The sequence below is a fragment of the Mauremys mutica genome, chromosome 1, assembly GCF_020497125.1.
Source record: "Mauremys mutica isolate MM-2020 ecotype Southern chromosome 1, ASM2049712v1, whole genome shotgun sequence".
NCBI lineage: Eukaryota > Metazoa > Chordata > Testudines > Geoemydidae > Mauremys > Mauremys mutica.
In genome coordinates, this window is record NC_059072.1 from 95,127,723 (window position 1) to 95,140,563 (window position 12,841).

General features: G+C 50.5%; 1 protein-coding gene across 3 annotated transcripts; it reads right to left on the reverse strand.

The window, feature by feature from the left end:
• Positions 1–546: 546 nt before the first annotated feature.
• NOL12 (nucleolar protein 12) lies at positions 547–8,827 on the reverse strand. 3 transcript variants are annotated; one of them, XM_044985912.1, is made up of 6 exons: positions 8,702–8,827; positions 4,960–5,097; positions 4,426–4,474; positions 3,788–3,930; positions 2,375–2,466; positions 547–1,375 (listed from the first exon to the last, which is right to left on the reverse strand). In XM_044985912.1, exons 1-6 carry the CDS (start codon positions 8,810–8,812, stop codon positions 1,204–1,206), a joined length of 705 nt encoding a protein of 234 aa, XP_044841847.1. In that variant the 5' UTR covers positions 8,813–8,827; the 3' UTR covers positions 547–1,203. The 3 variants fall into 3 exon arrangements, with proteins under 3 accessions (XP_044841847.1, XP_044841855.1, XP_044841862.1); XM_044985920.1 differs by lacking the exon at positions 8,702–8,827 and adding an exon at positions 6,719–6,851 and having other exon boundaries at positions 602–1,375; positions 4,960–5,065; XM_044985927.1 differs by lacking the exon at positions 8,702–8,827 and adding an exon at positions 6,859–7,098 and having other exon boundaries at positions 609–1,375; positions 4,960–5,065.
• Positions 8,828–12,841: the final 4,014 nt, after the last annotated feature.

The window sequence follows — 12,841 nt, forward strand, 5'->3', positions numbered from 1 at the left end:
AATCACATCCCTGACCAACAGAGCTATGCCAGCAACATCCCCCATGTAGACACATCTGATACCTGAAAGAGATTCCTTTAGTCATATTTTAGGTCATCTAGCGGTGGTTTAACTATAGGGTGAAGAGTTATACATTTGCAGCTATACGCGGAGTCTCCACTAGGGGGCTTTGTTGACACAGCTATACAGCGATGCCCTTGTACCATAGACTAGCCCAAAATCTTTTAGTCAAGCCACAGGAGAACAAACAGCTCCCTCTGGCACAAACATTCAAGAGCTCAGAAGACAACCACTGCAAAGGCCTGGAGAGGTCGCTGCCATCACCATGGACACAACAACACAGCTGGGCCAGTGCACTAGGGGATTTCTTACTCTTCTAAACTGTCACACTGTCAGATGTAAGATAGCAGCCTTCCGTGACCAATGGAGCAATTCACTCCTGCCATGCCTCTCTCAGTACTGTCACTAAAACATCTCCACATGCGTTCTCCTCGCTGAGGAGCTATGTGCTGGAGAATTCAAGGCCCTCCTCACCCCTCAACAACAGGACCCATTCCTTTCCTCCCAGCTGGAACTGGGCTTAGTCTACTATCTATCCCACCTGTAATAAGGCACACACATTTGCACTCTTACAAAGTGATATTTATAAAGATTTACACCAGGAAGTTACCAATCTCACCCTGGTTATCTGTATACAGGCATGTGGCTTTGTGCAAAGAGCACGAGACACTCAAAGTGGGGCCAGCTTTCTTGAGCAAGGAGGGCTGCAAAGTCAATGCAATAGAGCACGGGTGGAAGCTGAGTTCTCCCTCCTCTTGTAAACCATCTAGATGTATTCGCTCCACACCCAACTCTTCCATTTCTGTAAGGTAAGACACTAGCTTTCCTCTGCTCCCATGGGAAGAGGAAATTCCAGGGAACAGAGGGACCTATGCAGAAAAGGCAGGTCCAGGCTTGATTCACAGCCCACCCAACAGAGACTGTAACAAACCTTCCACTGCATGCAATTACAACGAAAAATGATGGGCCCAGCGTTTACTGGCTCCAACCAGGAGAAGAGATAGATGGGCTCGGCTGTACAGCTTGTCGAACAAGAATCCAAACAAGGTCCCATCCACAACAAACTGGGCAGTCACATCAGGCAGAGACTGTTGCCAAATGCAGAGCCTTGCCTTGCAGATAATTTCCACTTCAGTTTGTCTATCAGTCTTGGTTGCGCCCTCTTTTGCCAGTCAGTTTCCGGCGCTGGGACTTGCTGGTTCGTCTAGCACTAGGTTTCTGGGTTTTCTTGTGTGGGTCTTGGCCACGCCTGAGCTGTTTTCCCTTGGGCTTCTTCCGGCTGCGTGCGTGCAGTGAGGCAGTGAGTGAAGAGATCCTGTAGAGGAAAGAGAAAGTCTGAGGCTTGGTCTATGCTACAGACTTATGCTGATATAACTATGTTGCTCAGGGGTGTGGAAAATCCACACCCCTAAGCGATGCAGTTACACTGACATAACTCCCTGTGTAGACAGCACTATGTCGATGGGAGACCTTGTCCCACTGATATAGCTACCGCCTCTCAAGGAGGTGGATTAAGCTCTCCCATTGGCATAAGCAGTGTCTTCACTAAGCACTACAGTGTAGACAAGCCTTGAGACCTAGCTGGGATGGAGGGGTGCCTAAACACAAGGGGATTACAGCTTCCACCACAAAGGCAGTTTGCCTGCTTGTGGTGATGCAGGGCACCATGCTATTAATATTTGCATTGCACTAGCACCTAGGAGCCCCAATCATGGATCAGGACCCCATTATACTCGGTCTGTACAAACAGAACAAAAATGACCCCTATGTCAAAGAACTTGCAGTCTAAGTATGCTGCATAAAGTTTTAATCCCTTTGAAAATGGAGCACAGTCCAGTCACTTTAGCATTAAATACCACCCTGTAATGCCACCAAAGCAGCTTTGAATCCTGGACACTAGAAAATGTTGAGAACGCCACAGGTTTAAGCTTTAAAGTCACCTGATTGGCAAACCATCTCCTTTCGCAAATCTGTTGAGGAGGGGGCGGGACTTCACCCAGACTGCACCAATATCCTTCTGCTGCCACTAGCAGGGATTAACATTACTGAGCACTCATTACCTATCAGTGCAAAACACCCCTCAAACCCAGCTTTGGAGCACCATGGCCCATCTATGCTTGTGTTCTGCTGGTGCCCTCTGCTGGTAGCTGATGAGCATACCATCAGCTTAACAAAACACAGCAAGCCCAGAATGGACATCAAAACCCTATGTTATCTCCCCACATGCATACTCCAGATATCCAAGTTAGCGGGTGGTAGAATGCTGCAGGATTGTTTGGGGCAGGAGGAGAGAGGTGAGTAGTTTTATACCCACCTCTGGGACAGGAAGGGATCTCCAGACTTCTTGGGCAATGTGCTTGTGAATCCGCTCAACGTTTCCTTTTCTTCTAATCCACTACCTCCTCCCTAACAAAACATAACAGGTCAGTTTGAGCAGTGTTAGGTGGTTCCACAGCTCTGTCATTCTGACAACAACTTTGTAAAAAAAAAGATCCTCTCACAGATGACCCTCTCAAACTCTTCAAATCCTCCACTACTTGGTTCCCAATGTCTCGGTAAACCATAAGGAAGGGCTCCACAGACCAAGAGGGGACCACTATCCTGTTCCATTCCAAGACCCAACCTGTAATTAAGGTCTAAAGCAGGGGCCGGCAACCATTCAGAAGTAGTATTGTGCCAAGTCTTCATTTATTCACTCTAACTTAAGATTTCGTGTGCCAGTAATACATTTTAACGCTTTTAGAAGGTCTCTTTCTATAAATTTATTATATATAACTAATCTATTGTCATATGTAAAATAAATAAGGTTTTTAAATGTTTAAGAAGCTTCATTTAAAATTAAATTAAAATACAGATCCCCCTGGACCCGTGGCCAGGACCCAGGCAGTGTGAATGCCACTGAAAATCAGCTCACGTGCCGCCTTTGGCACGCATGCCACAGGTTGCCTACCCCTGGTCTAAAGGGAGACAGAATTGAGTTTCATTATGAATCAGAGGGTTTCATTTTTGAAAAGACACCAGGGTGGATTTCTGGATGGGCAGATGTCCTCAGGGATATGCAGGATTCCCTCTACCACACAGGGAACCTTTTGTTTCTATGTTACTGATTCAACTCCATAGGCTCATAGTGATCATAAGGCATTTCCAACCAATTACTACCTGGAGGCCCTTGGGAAATGAGCTTGAGATCTCAGTTCAATTCTGGGGTTTCCATACACCAAAAAGCCACCACAGCTGGAACTAACTGGATTCCTCATTTGCAGTCTCAGCAGAGAGACCAAGGACTAAGTGGGTCACGGAGACAAATTCCCTTTCACCGTAGAGATGATCTCTTCATGACAGGACTCAGGCCAAGTGGACAGGCCATGTAGGGAAGTCTGTACACTTGCTAGTCATGTCATACCTGCTCTGGGGATACAGCAGCCACCAGGGCTATCAATTCACCACCTTTCACCAACACTAAGTTTCTGTGGAATATCAGAGAACTTAATTTTGGGCGTGAAGCAGCCTTTTGGGAAAGTTTACCCCCCACTCATGAACCAACTATGGCAATTGAGGAAGAGTGTAAAAGTTGCTAGTCTCCTTTCCCATCCTTGCTCCTACTGGGGGCCCCAGGAGACTCAAACTACTGTCATATTTAGGGAATGTTGGTCCCATCCAACCAGCTTTGGAGATTTTTGAGGCTGACACAATGAGGATTGGACAGAGACACAGCAGGGAGTCGTACCCCAGAGGAGCTGAGTCCTAGCTGGCGTGCTCCTGAGAGGTCCAGGTCACTGACGGTAGTCACTGTTACAGTGTGGTTTGGGTGATCAATGCTCACAGACTCTGTTTGGGATGTCACCAAATGTTCCAACTCATCAGCCTCATCTGCAGAGTCAACAAAACACACCACTGACTACACAGGAAAGGTGTGAACAACACAAACACAAAGCAAATGGGCTTCCCAGGGCAAATTCACCCTGACCAGTTCCTGCTCTATATGGGTAGGTGCCCCAATTGCTGCACCCAGCATTACAGGGCTGAGAAGGCTCTGAAGCCACAGAGGCAGAGACTGGAGTCAATAAGAACATCCTCTCCCCCATATACAGGATCTCACACCTTAACAAAGCCTCACAGATCACCTCCCAATTGCTGCTTTCTATATCTCCCACCCCAACCACATACAGTCTCTGCCTGGAAAAATGGTGGCAGAGGGATTCCTCTCCATAGCCCATCAACATTGCTTCTCAGTCAGGCACAAGGGGCAACAAAATAATCGCTGGGCTAAGTGGGCTGCCTAGCCATTTATCCCCCCCCACCCCCCAATCAACTGATTTGTTGGTCATCATGAGGTACAGATCCACCACAGGAGACAACACTCACCTAGGGCTTCTTCTCTCTCTGTCAGCATTTTCAGGTACTCCTTGTGACGCTAGAAAGGAAACAAGTCAAGTCACTGCAGTACTTCCAGTCTTACCAGCTGTCACCCATGGCACAATCTCTAAACCCCTGCCCAAAGCATGCCCCCACCCTTCCTCGACAACTGGGCTGCAAAATAAATTTCAAGTATCAAGCTGTCCTGCATATACAGCATTGGCTAGATCCAGTGTGAGGACGGGTGGTGTAATCTTCCTCCATGATGTGCCAGCGCACATCAATTCTACCCTAATGCATCCATTATTATAGTCCCAGAGTTACCATGCAGCTCTGCTGATACATCCAAATGCTGTAGAACCTTCAGCTATTTGAGTCCTGTCTTGTTCCCCTCTCAGCACCCTGTCTTGTCAATACACCTTACCCTTAGCCTGAAACACTCCAGCTATTCCACAACTACTGTATAGCCCCTTGCCACAACATACTGCCACGAACTAAACACCTCTAACCAGCTAACCACAAAGATCACCTAGGGGAAAGTACCTCCTCTTTCATCTTCCTTTGCTCCTCTTTCAATTTTCGCTTGATCTCCTCCACCGCCACTTTCCGCCTCTCCACTTTCCGCTTGTGGAACCCGGTCAGGTACTCCCTGCAGTGCACATGGGGCAGGTTACAGCCATCCTGAACAGAAGAGAAGCCCTGACCCTTGCAGAAGCTCCTCCCGTCCCCAGAGAGAGGAGTGGGGAATGGGAGGAAGCAGGGCCGGCTCTAGAGTTTTTGCCGCCCCAAGCAGCGCACTGAATTGCCGCCCTGGGCTGGGGGGGGCAGTCCGTGCGCCCTTAGGGCGGCAGGCGTGTCTAAAGGGCTCTGGGCTCCCCCTGCGGGGAGCCCAGAGCCTTTTAAATCCCAGCCGCGGCCGGGAATCAGAGGGCTCCGGGCTGCCCGCCGCGGCAGGGAGCCCAGAGCCTTTTAACTCCCAGCCGCGGCTGGGAATCAGAGGGCTCCGGGCTGCCCGCCTCGGCGGGGAGCCCAGAGCCTTTTAAATCCCAGCCGCGGCCGGGAATCAGAGGGCTCCGGGTTCCCCACCGCGGCGGGCAGCCCAGAGCCTTTTAACTCCCAGCCGCGGCCGGGAATCGGAGGGCTCCGGGCTGCCCGCCTCGGCAGGGAGCCCAGAGCCTTTTAACTCCCAGCCGCGGCCGGGAATCAGAGGGCTCCGGGCTGCCCGCCTCGGCGGGGAGCCCAGAGCCTTTTAACTCCCAGCCGCGGCCGGGAATCAGAAGGCTCCGGGCTGCCCGCCTGGGCGGGGAGCCCAGAGCCTTGCGGAGGAATCAGAAGGCTCCGGGCTGCCCGCCTCGGCGGGGAGCCCAGAGCCTTTTAAATCCCAGCCGCGGCCGGGAATCAGAAGGCTCCGGGCTGCCTGCGGCGGCGGGGAGCCCAGAACCTTTTAACTCCCAGCCGCGGCCGGGAATCAGAGGGCTCCGGGCTGCCCGCCTCGGCGGGGAGCCCAGAGCCTTTTAACTCCCAGCCGCGGCCGGGAATCAGAAGGCTCCGGGCTGCCCGCCGCGGCGGGGAGCCCAGAGGCCGGGAATCAGAGGGCTCCGGGCTCCCCGCCGCGACGGGGAGCCCAGAGCCTTTTAACTCCCAGCCGCGGCTGGGAATCAGAGGGCTCCGGGCTCCCCGCCGCGGCGGGCAGCCCAGAGCCTTTTAACTCCCAGCCGCGGCTGGGAATCAGAGGGCTCCGGGCTCCCCGCCGCGGCGGGGAGCCCAGAGCCTTTTAACTCCCAGCCGCGGCTAGGATTTGCTGGGGCGGGGCGGCGCTCTGGCGGTTGCGGGTCAGCGGCTCCATGCCTGCGGGAGGTCCACCGGGGCCCTCTGCCGCCCTCCCCAGGATGCCGCCCCAAGCGGGTGCTTGGCCCGCTGGTGCCTAGAGCCGGCCCTGGGAGGAAGAAAACCAGCAGTCTGGCAATATGGCCTGCGGCTCTCCACAGAGTAGAGGAGGAGGAGGGCCAGCATAAAGCATTCCCAAAGCTGAGGCCACAGCCAGTCTTACTTCCTGCCAGTTCAAGAGGCCCGCCTCACTCAGCATACAAAGAAAGGGGAAGGGATAGAAGAAACATCCCTATGGGGTGTGTGTGTGTGTGTGTGTGTGTGTGTCTGCTTCCCACGTGGGAAGGCACCTCTGCAAGGGGTGCAGTCCAGCTACTCTCCCACACACACACACACACACACACACACACGCGCGTGGGGAGGCACCTCTGGAGGAAGTGGGGGGGGTCCAGCTGCCTTTCCCCCTGACACGCACACGTGGGGAGGTGACTCCGAAGCGGGGGGCAGCTGCCCCTCACACACGTGGGGACGGTCGGCGGCGTCTGTGCCGTGGGAGCCTCGTGACAGCAGGCAGCTGCGGGCCATGGAGCCCGGCTCGGAGCCCCGCTCACTCACCGCCGACTGTCCTCATCGAAGATCACCGCCCGCCGGAGCCCCGCGCCGCTACCCGCCTTCTTCTTGCGGCCCATCCCGGCCCCGGCCCAGCAGCGCTGCTCCTTCCGGGGAACAGCCGCCCGCCAGGCCCCGCCCGGCTCCTCCGCCTCCTTCCGCTCGGCGGCTCACACGCGGCCTCCCAGCACCGCCCCCAGCGGATGGGCTCCGCTCTCCGGAGCGGGGGGCGATACAGACTGAGCTGGCAGGCCGGGGGTGAAGCGATGCCCCTCCCCCACGCCCCATCCGGGAAGGATTCGGCCTGGGGCGTGGGAGAGACCAGGGCCAGGTGGCCCTCAGCCTCAACAAGTGTGGCTGACAGGCTGCACAATGCAAGCCCTAGCTCGCCGACCCACCCTTACAGCCAGGCTCAGCTTTGGGAAAGGATGAGCTCCTCAGCGAGTTTCAAACCAGTGCCCCTGCTCTCCTGGGGTGCATCTCCCCTTTCTTCCCCGCCCCCCCCCCAATGCCTGAGGCCGTTCCCAGAACAGTCGCCCCACGTTAATAACAACAATAACTGGAAGTTCCCAATCCTGGGATCCTAGGTTGGCGGGGAGCAGAGACGGAGAGACTGACTTGTGATTTTTGAATGCTTAGGTTGGCTATTCTGTGGGGGTCCTTCTCTGAGGCACTGACACCTTATCTACAGCAACCAAGGGAATAAAATCAGAATCAATTGACAGCCTTGCTGCCTTTCCTCTAATTTCCTGATTTGAACTTCATTCTTCAGTGTGCAGTTTTTCTGTACCCACCTCTTGTCAATTACCTGTTCTCCTCTTAGTAGGTCAAATTCTGCCCTCAGTTACAACCATATAACCCCACAGAATAAAGTGGCACTGAGTGTAAATGAGGGATGAAAGTGGCCCTTTATCTCTGTTCCTTTAACTCATTGGAGATATTGCCACTGGGACTCAGGGCATATTCGTTCCCCAACTCTTTACGAGCCTGGAGATGTTCCCCTCAATGTAGTGGCTGCCCTAATGCACTGCAGGGCACCAAGAGCGTGAATACATTTGTCCAGCAACTGCACTTAAGGGAGCAATCTGGACTAGCTCCATTATCTTCCCCTCTCTATCGTATTTATTTAGGCCTGGTCTACAAGTCACCGTTACTAAGCTGCCTTGCATTGTCCTTCCCCTGGAATGTCTCCACTTATTATTATAATAATAATTGGAGATATACCTATCTCCTAGAACTGGAAGGGACCTCCAAAGGTCATTTAGTCCAGCCCCCTGCCTTCACTAGCAGGACCAAGTACTGATTTTTGCCCCAGATCCCTAAGTGACCTCTCAAGGATTAAGCTCACAACCCTGGGTTTAGTAGGCCAATGCTCAAACCACTGAGCTATCCCTCCCTCACTTACATCAGTCCCTCTCTACCATAATTTAGTAACATCACCTTCCCGAGCAGCGTAGCGTCACACTCCATGTAATTAGGTCAACTCGGTGTCAGTGTAGACACTGCATTGCTTATATTGATCATTACTGGCTTTCAGGAGCCACAATACCTCACAGTGACAATACAATTGACACAAGTGCTCCTGGTGAAGATGCACACCACCAACACAAGGAGCCAAGTGTGCACACACACGAGCGATTTAATAATGGTGGGGGCTGTATACCAACATAAGTTAGGTTGACATAATTTTGTACTGTAGACATGGCCTTATCTAGCTTCTTATACAGTGCTCATCACCATACTATCAGAGCTCCTGGAAGTAGCACATCCACTCTTCCCTCTCATAACTCAGGAGTGGTGTGCCCACTCTTTACAGAAGGGCACAACAACTTACAAAATGGTTACTTACCATAATGATTATTGTTTGAGATGATTTGCCTGCATGGATCCCACTTGTAGGTGAAATGCATGCTCCTTGCATGCAAAAGCTCAGGACTTTCTGGAGGGCCCATGCTGTCATTACCTTCTACTATTTCAAGAATCTATCACAAAACTGAAATAGTAGAGAAGAATGTGGATCACTACAGTTACTGTGGTAAATTACTTTTTCTTCTAGCATTGCCTACATGGATCCTCTTGCAGGCAACTGGTAAAGGGCATTAGGAAATGGTAGGTGTTATTAAGTTAATACCCGTACAGTGCTTTAAACATTTACATTGTTTATTTTTGTTATTTTATTTCCACTGTGCTGCTGAGTAGAGCTGGTGGGAAAAGTTCCAAATTTGCCAATTCAAAATATTTTGCAGAGATGATGCAATTTCACTGACGTTCCCATGGAACCCTGTCTGTCAGCTGTTTTCCTCCCAGCTTGCCTGTATGGTGGGCTGCTGGGAACCCCAGGCTTCTAGGGTCCTTGGCTCTGGGCAGCACTTAAAGGGCACTGCTCCAGAGATGGGGCTCCATTCCCTTTCGTGGAGAATTTTGAAATTTGGAATTAAACCACATTTTGAAATATTAACATCCTCCTTGAAATGAAATGACCTTTCTCCAGAACATCTCTACAGTACCCAAGTGGAGAAGGGATAACATTTCTTCCTTTGGCACTATCTCATGCTAGGGATCCCTGAAAGGGATGTGGAAGAGGGATATAGGCAGCATGGAGTGAAATTGGATAAAGTGTCCCTTTGAAATGATTTTTAAGAACAATTGGTCTGAGGCAATTCTACTCCAAGCAACAAGGAAATAAGAAAGGTTGTTGCCAAAGGAGCAGGAGGAGGGGAACAGGTCCACAGAGAAGGCTGGTCCAAGATTCTTGACTGGACTGTCAGATATAAGACCTTGCAGCAGATGACATGGTCATCCAGTTAGCAGTTGCAGATGCTGATCTCTGTGAAAATGCATCTATCCCATAAGTAACTCTCTGGACTCGTGCAAAGGCCTTTGGTTAGTGTGTTACCTATATAACCCCGGAGACTGAAATCTAAACTAAGGAGTTAACTTCTTTGCAGATGGAGGATAATAGTTCTAGAGACCTCAGCATGGCTCTTGAATCTTTAATAGAGAATGCAGGGAATCATTAGTTTAGGCCTGTTGGAATTATTAATAATATTTTAAATTATTAATATTGATATGGGAAATCACCAAACAACTAATTTAACCATTAATTCTTTTATTAAATCAAAAGGCCAATGGTACTTATACAATTGCTCTAAACATGCCTAAAAAACCTAACTAATACGCAATTTACTACATCCAAACAGTAACAAAACATTTAGAACCATTTGATCAAGATACTTACAACTGAGCTAAACCCAGGGATTTCTCAGACTCATATCAGCCAGCTCCAACTTGGTCAGGAAGGTATTAGCAATGAACCCTTTAAGAGTTTACTTTTTATACCTTTTAACAAACAAGTGATGTCACTGCCAATTACTGACTTCAGCTAAAAACCAACTGGAGTGGAGACAGTTCACCCTTCTTTCCACTCTTAATCCAGATAAGATTTACAATCTCCTTTCTTCCCAAGGCCTTTCCTTCCCTCCTTCTTGGTGAGGAACAGTTTTCCCATTGCATCTGGGTTCACATAGGCTTTAACACTGGCGTGTGGGTTGGCGAAGGGCTGTGTCGGCTCATTGTAAGACAGATTCTCTATGTGATTTAAAGCCATCTGCAGTCACCCCTATTGATCAGAGGCCTTCTTTTTTAGAAAAATTCCCTTATCTCATTAGTTATTCTTTGAACCAGACATCCTCCCTACTTTATTATTTTTGGACTTATAACTCATTATTTCCAAAGCCTTCCTTCCACTTGGTAGTCACAGCCTTTTTTTTACAACACATATGTATTTTCTTAACCAAACTTAAGCTAACTTTAGTTCTTTAATTTTATACAGGGCCCCTCAAAAGGGAGGTACTCAATGGTTCTTTGGACCTCTCAGGCAAACCTAAAGACTGGACCAAGGAATATCAATGCATCACCACAGGTATGGCCACTGCTCTAGCTGCTATCATCTGCATCGAAAGCTGCTTAGAAGGCATGTTTTGTCACTTGATGACCCTCTGCTATCCCTGACTTAGTTTCCTTTTTAACAGCCTCAGGATCCTGGTGAGACAGTTTATCCCAAGTGAGCAGTGGCACTGTAACACTTTTAATAGTGGGGCTGCTGAAAGCCAGTTCCCTTACCCGTGTCTGCGCCCCTGTCCCCTGAGCTGGGGCCAGGAGCATGGCCATGTCGCCGAGAGGGGGGGAGGAGGGGAACTGGAAAGGGATAAGGGGGCTGAGGCTGGGGCCACAGCTGGGGCAGGTGTGTGGCTAGCAGCCGGGACCCTGAACGCGGGGCCGGGACCCTGAGCGCAGGGCCGGCAGTGGCGCCCCAGGCCCAGGGCTGGCAGCTGGGACCCTGGGCATGGGGCTGGGAGCAGAGCTCTGTGCAAAACCTGAGGGTGCTGCAGCACCCTGCACACTCCTAGTTCCCATGCCTATGCAGGTGAGGAAGCAGTTTTTAGCTAACACTGCCTGGTAGCTGGCTATCCTCATCTGGAGGGAGGCTGAGGAGTATGACGTTTTCCACAGAAGATCTAGCCTCTTTGAATTTCTCTCCCCAGGTGTTGAACAAGAAGAATAGATTATTGGTTTCTTTTTTGTGGGTTGGGTGGTTGCAAAAGCATTCAAACCTTCATTTGTGGGAATAGCTACCCTAGTAGGGCCTGTAATATGTGGCACAAACTGAGACTTTCTCTGCTCAGCTGCCAGCTCCAGGTCTAGAATCTCAGCAGTTCTCCCCATAGGTATTTTTGTAGTCATTAGGCAAAGTTGCTGGGGGAGCCACAGTGTCATCTGGGGATGAATAGAAGGGATGAGGAGGTTCTGTGGCAGGATACACATCAGTCTCTTCATCCTCCCATTCTTCGGATCAGAATTTCTGAGGGAGATGCTTTGGAGCTCTCACAGCAGAAGAAAATGTAACCATCCTGGCCTCTTTTCTGCCTTCTTGGATTTTCACCCCCTTTCAGGTACAGGCAATGGAACCCACATGGGCCCGTGAGGCTACGATATCACTGAACCATAAGGCTATGGAGGTGATATGCCAGGAGGAACCCAGAAAGCAGGAGGTATCCAAGAGGTAAAAGGAGCCTCACCAAAATGAAGATGTTGGAAGTGAGAGATCCAAGGATGAACCTTGGTCCTGTTTCTGACAACAAGGTTAACTCTGGGGTGCTCTGGCTCCAAAACCTGCTGTACATAGATAGCATGTCAAGGACAATAGAAAGGTGCAAGTGGGGGCTTCTTTATTTTGTGCTGAGGAAGTAGTAGTAAGGACCAAGCTGAAGGGAGGTGTGGACCTCCTCAGTGCTGAAAGGTCCCAGGAAGACACGGATGCCACAGTCGATGCAGAGGGTCCTGATGCTGAAGTAGCCAAGGTAGAAGAGGCTGCAGCACTTGGCACTGAGGAAGTAGGATGGGCTGCTCTGCTGTCAAGGACATGGCTGACATATCTAGAGTAATATTGAAAGAGTAATATGCCTGGGGCTTCTTTACATTTTTGTCTTCACCAGTGAGGGAGAACCCTGATACTGTAATGGGAAGCGGTCTTTGGGCCTGCTTCAAGAGCAGGACACAGAGGTAGAGGTAGCGCTTGTAGAAGGAGCTGATTCCTTATTGCCCATGACACTTGGCTTTGGAGAAGAGGACAGTCAGGTTGATTGGCTCTGAAAGGATGATTTCACAATATCCTTGGCATGGATTCCAGGGGCTTGGGGGTCTGTGTCTCTGCCCATTGGGGAACCAGTCTGCATCCTGATTCAACCATGTGAGACGGAGATCTCAGTGTGGCTTTCTCTGGTATTTCTGCCCTTGAGGATGTTGCCTTTATGATTCTCTATAAAAAATGTAATTGAGGCAGGTATCTAGGGCTTGACAGTGTGAGAACTAAAGGATTTACAAATTGGGCCCTGGCCTGGAACATGCCCTTTTCCTTAATGGAAGAGGGATCTCATGTGGTCATCTGTGATGGATGTTAAACTACCAAAGAAAAGACAGGGTTGAAGTA

Bases quoted from the DNA above. Each gene is read 5' to 3' on its own strand.
- NOL12 (XM_044985912.1), bottom strand. From the start codon at position 8,812: ATGACAGCATGGGCCCTCCAGAAAGTCCTGAGCTTTTGCATGCAAGGA. The intron at 4,475-4,959 runs GTACTTTCCCCT...TTTCCTTTCTAG, and splicing joins AAAGGAAGATGAAAGAGGAG to CGTCACAAGGAGTACCTGAA. The intron at 2,467-3,787 runs GTACGACTCCCT...ATGTTTTGTTAG, and splicing joins TAGGACTCAGCTCCTCTGGG to GGAGGAGGTAGTGGATTAGA.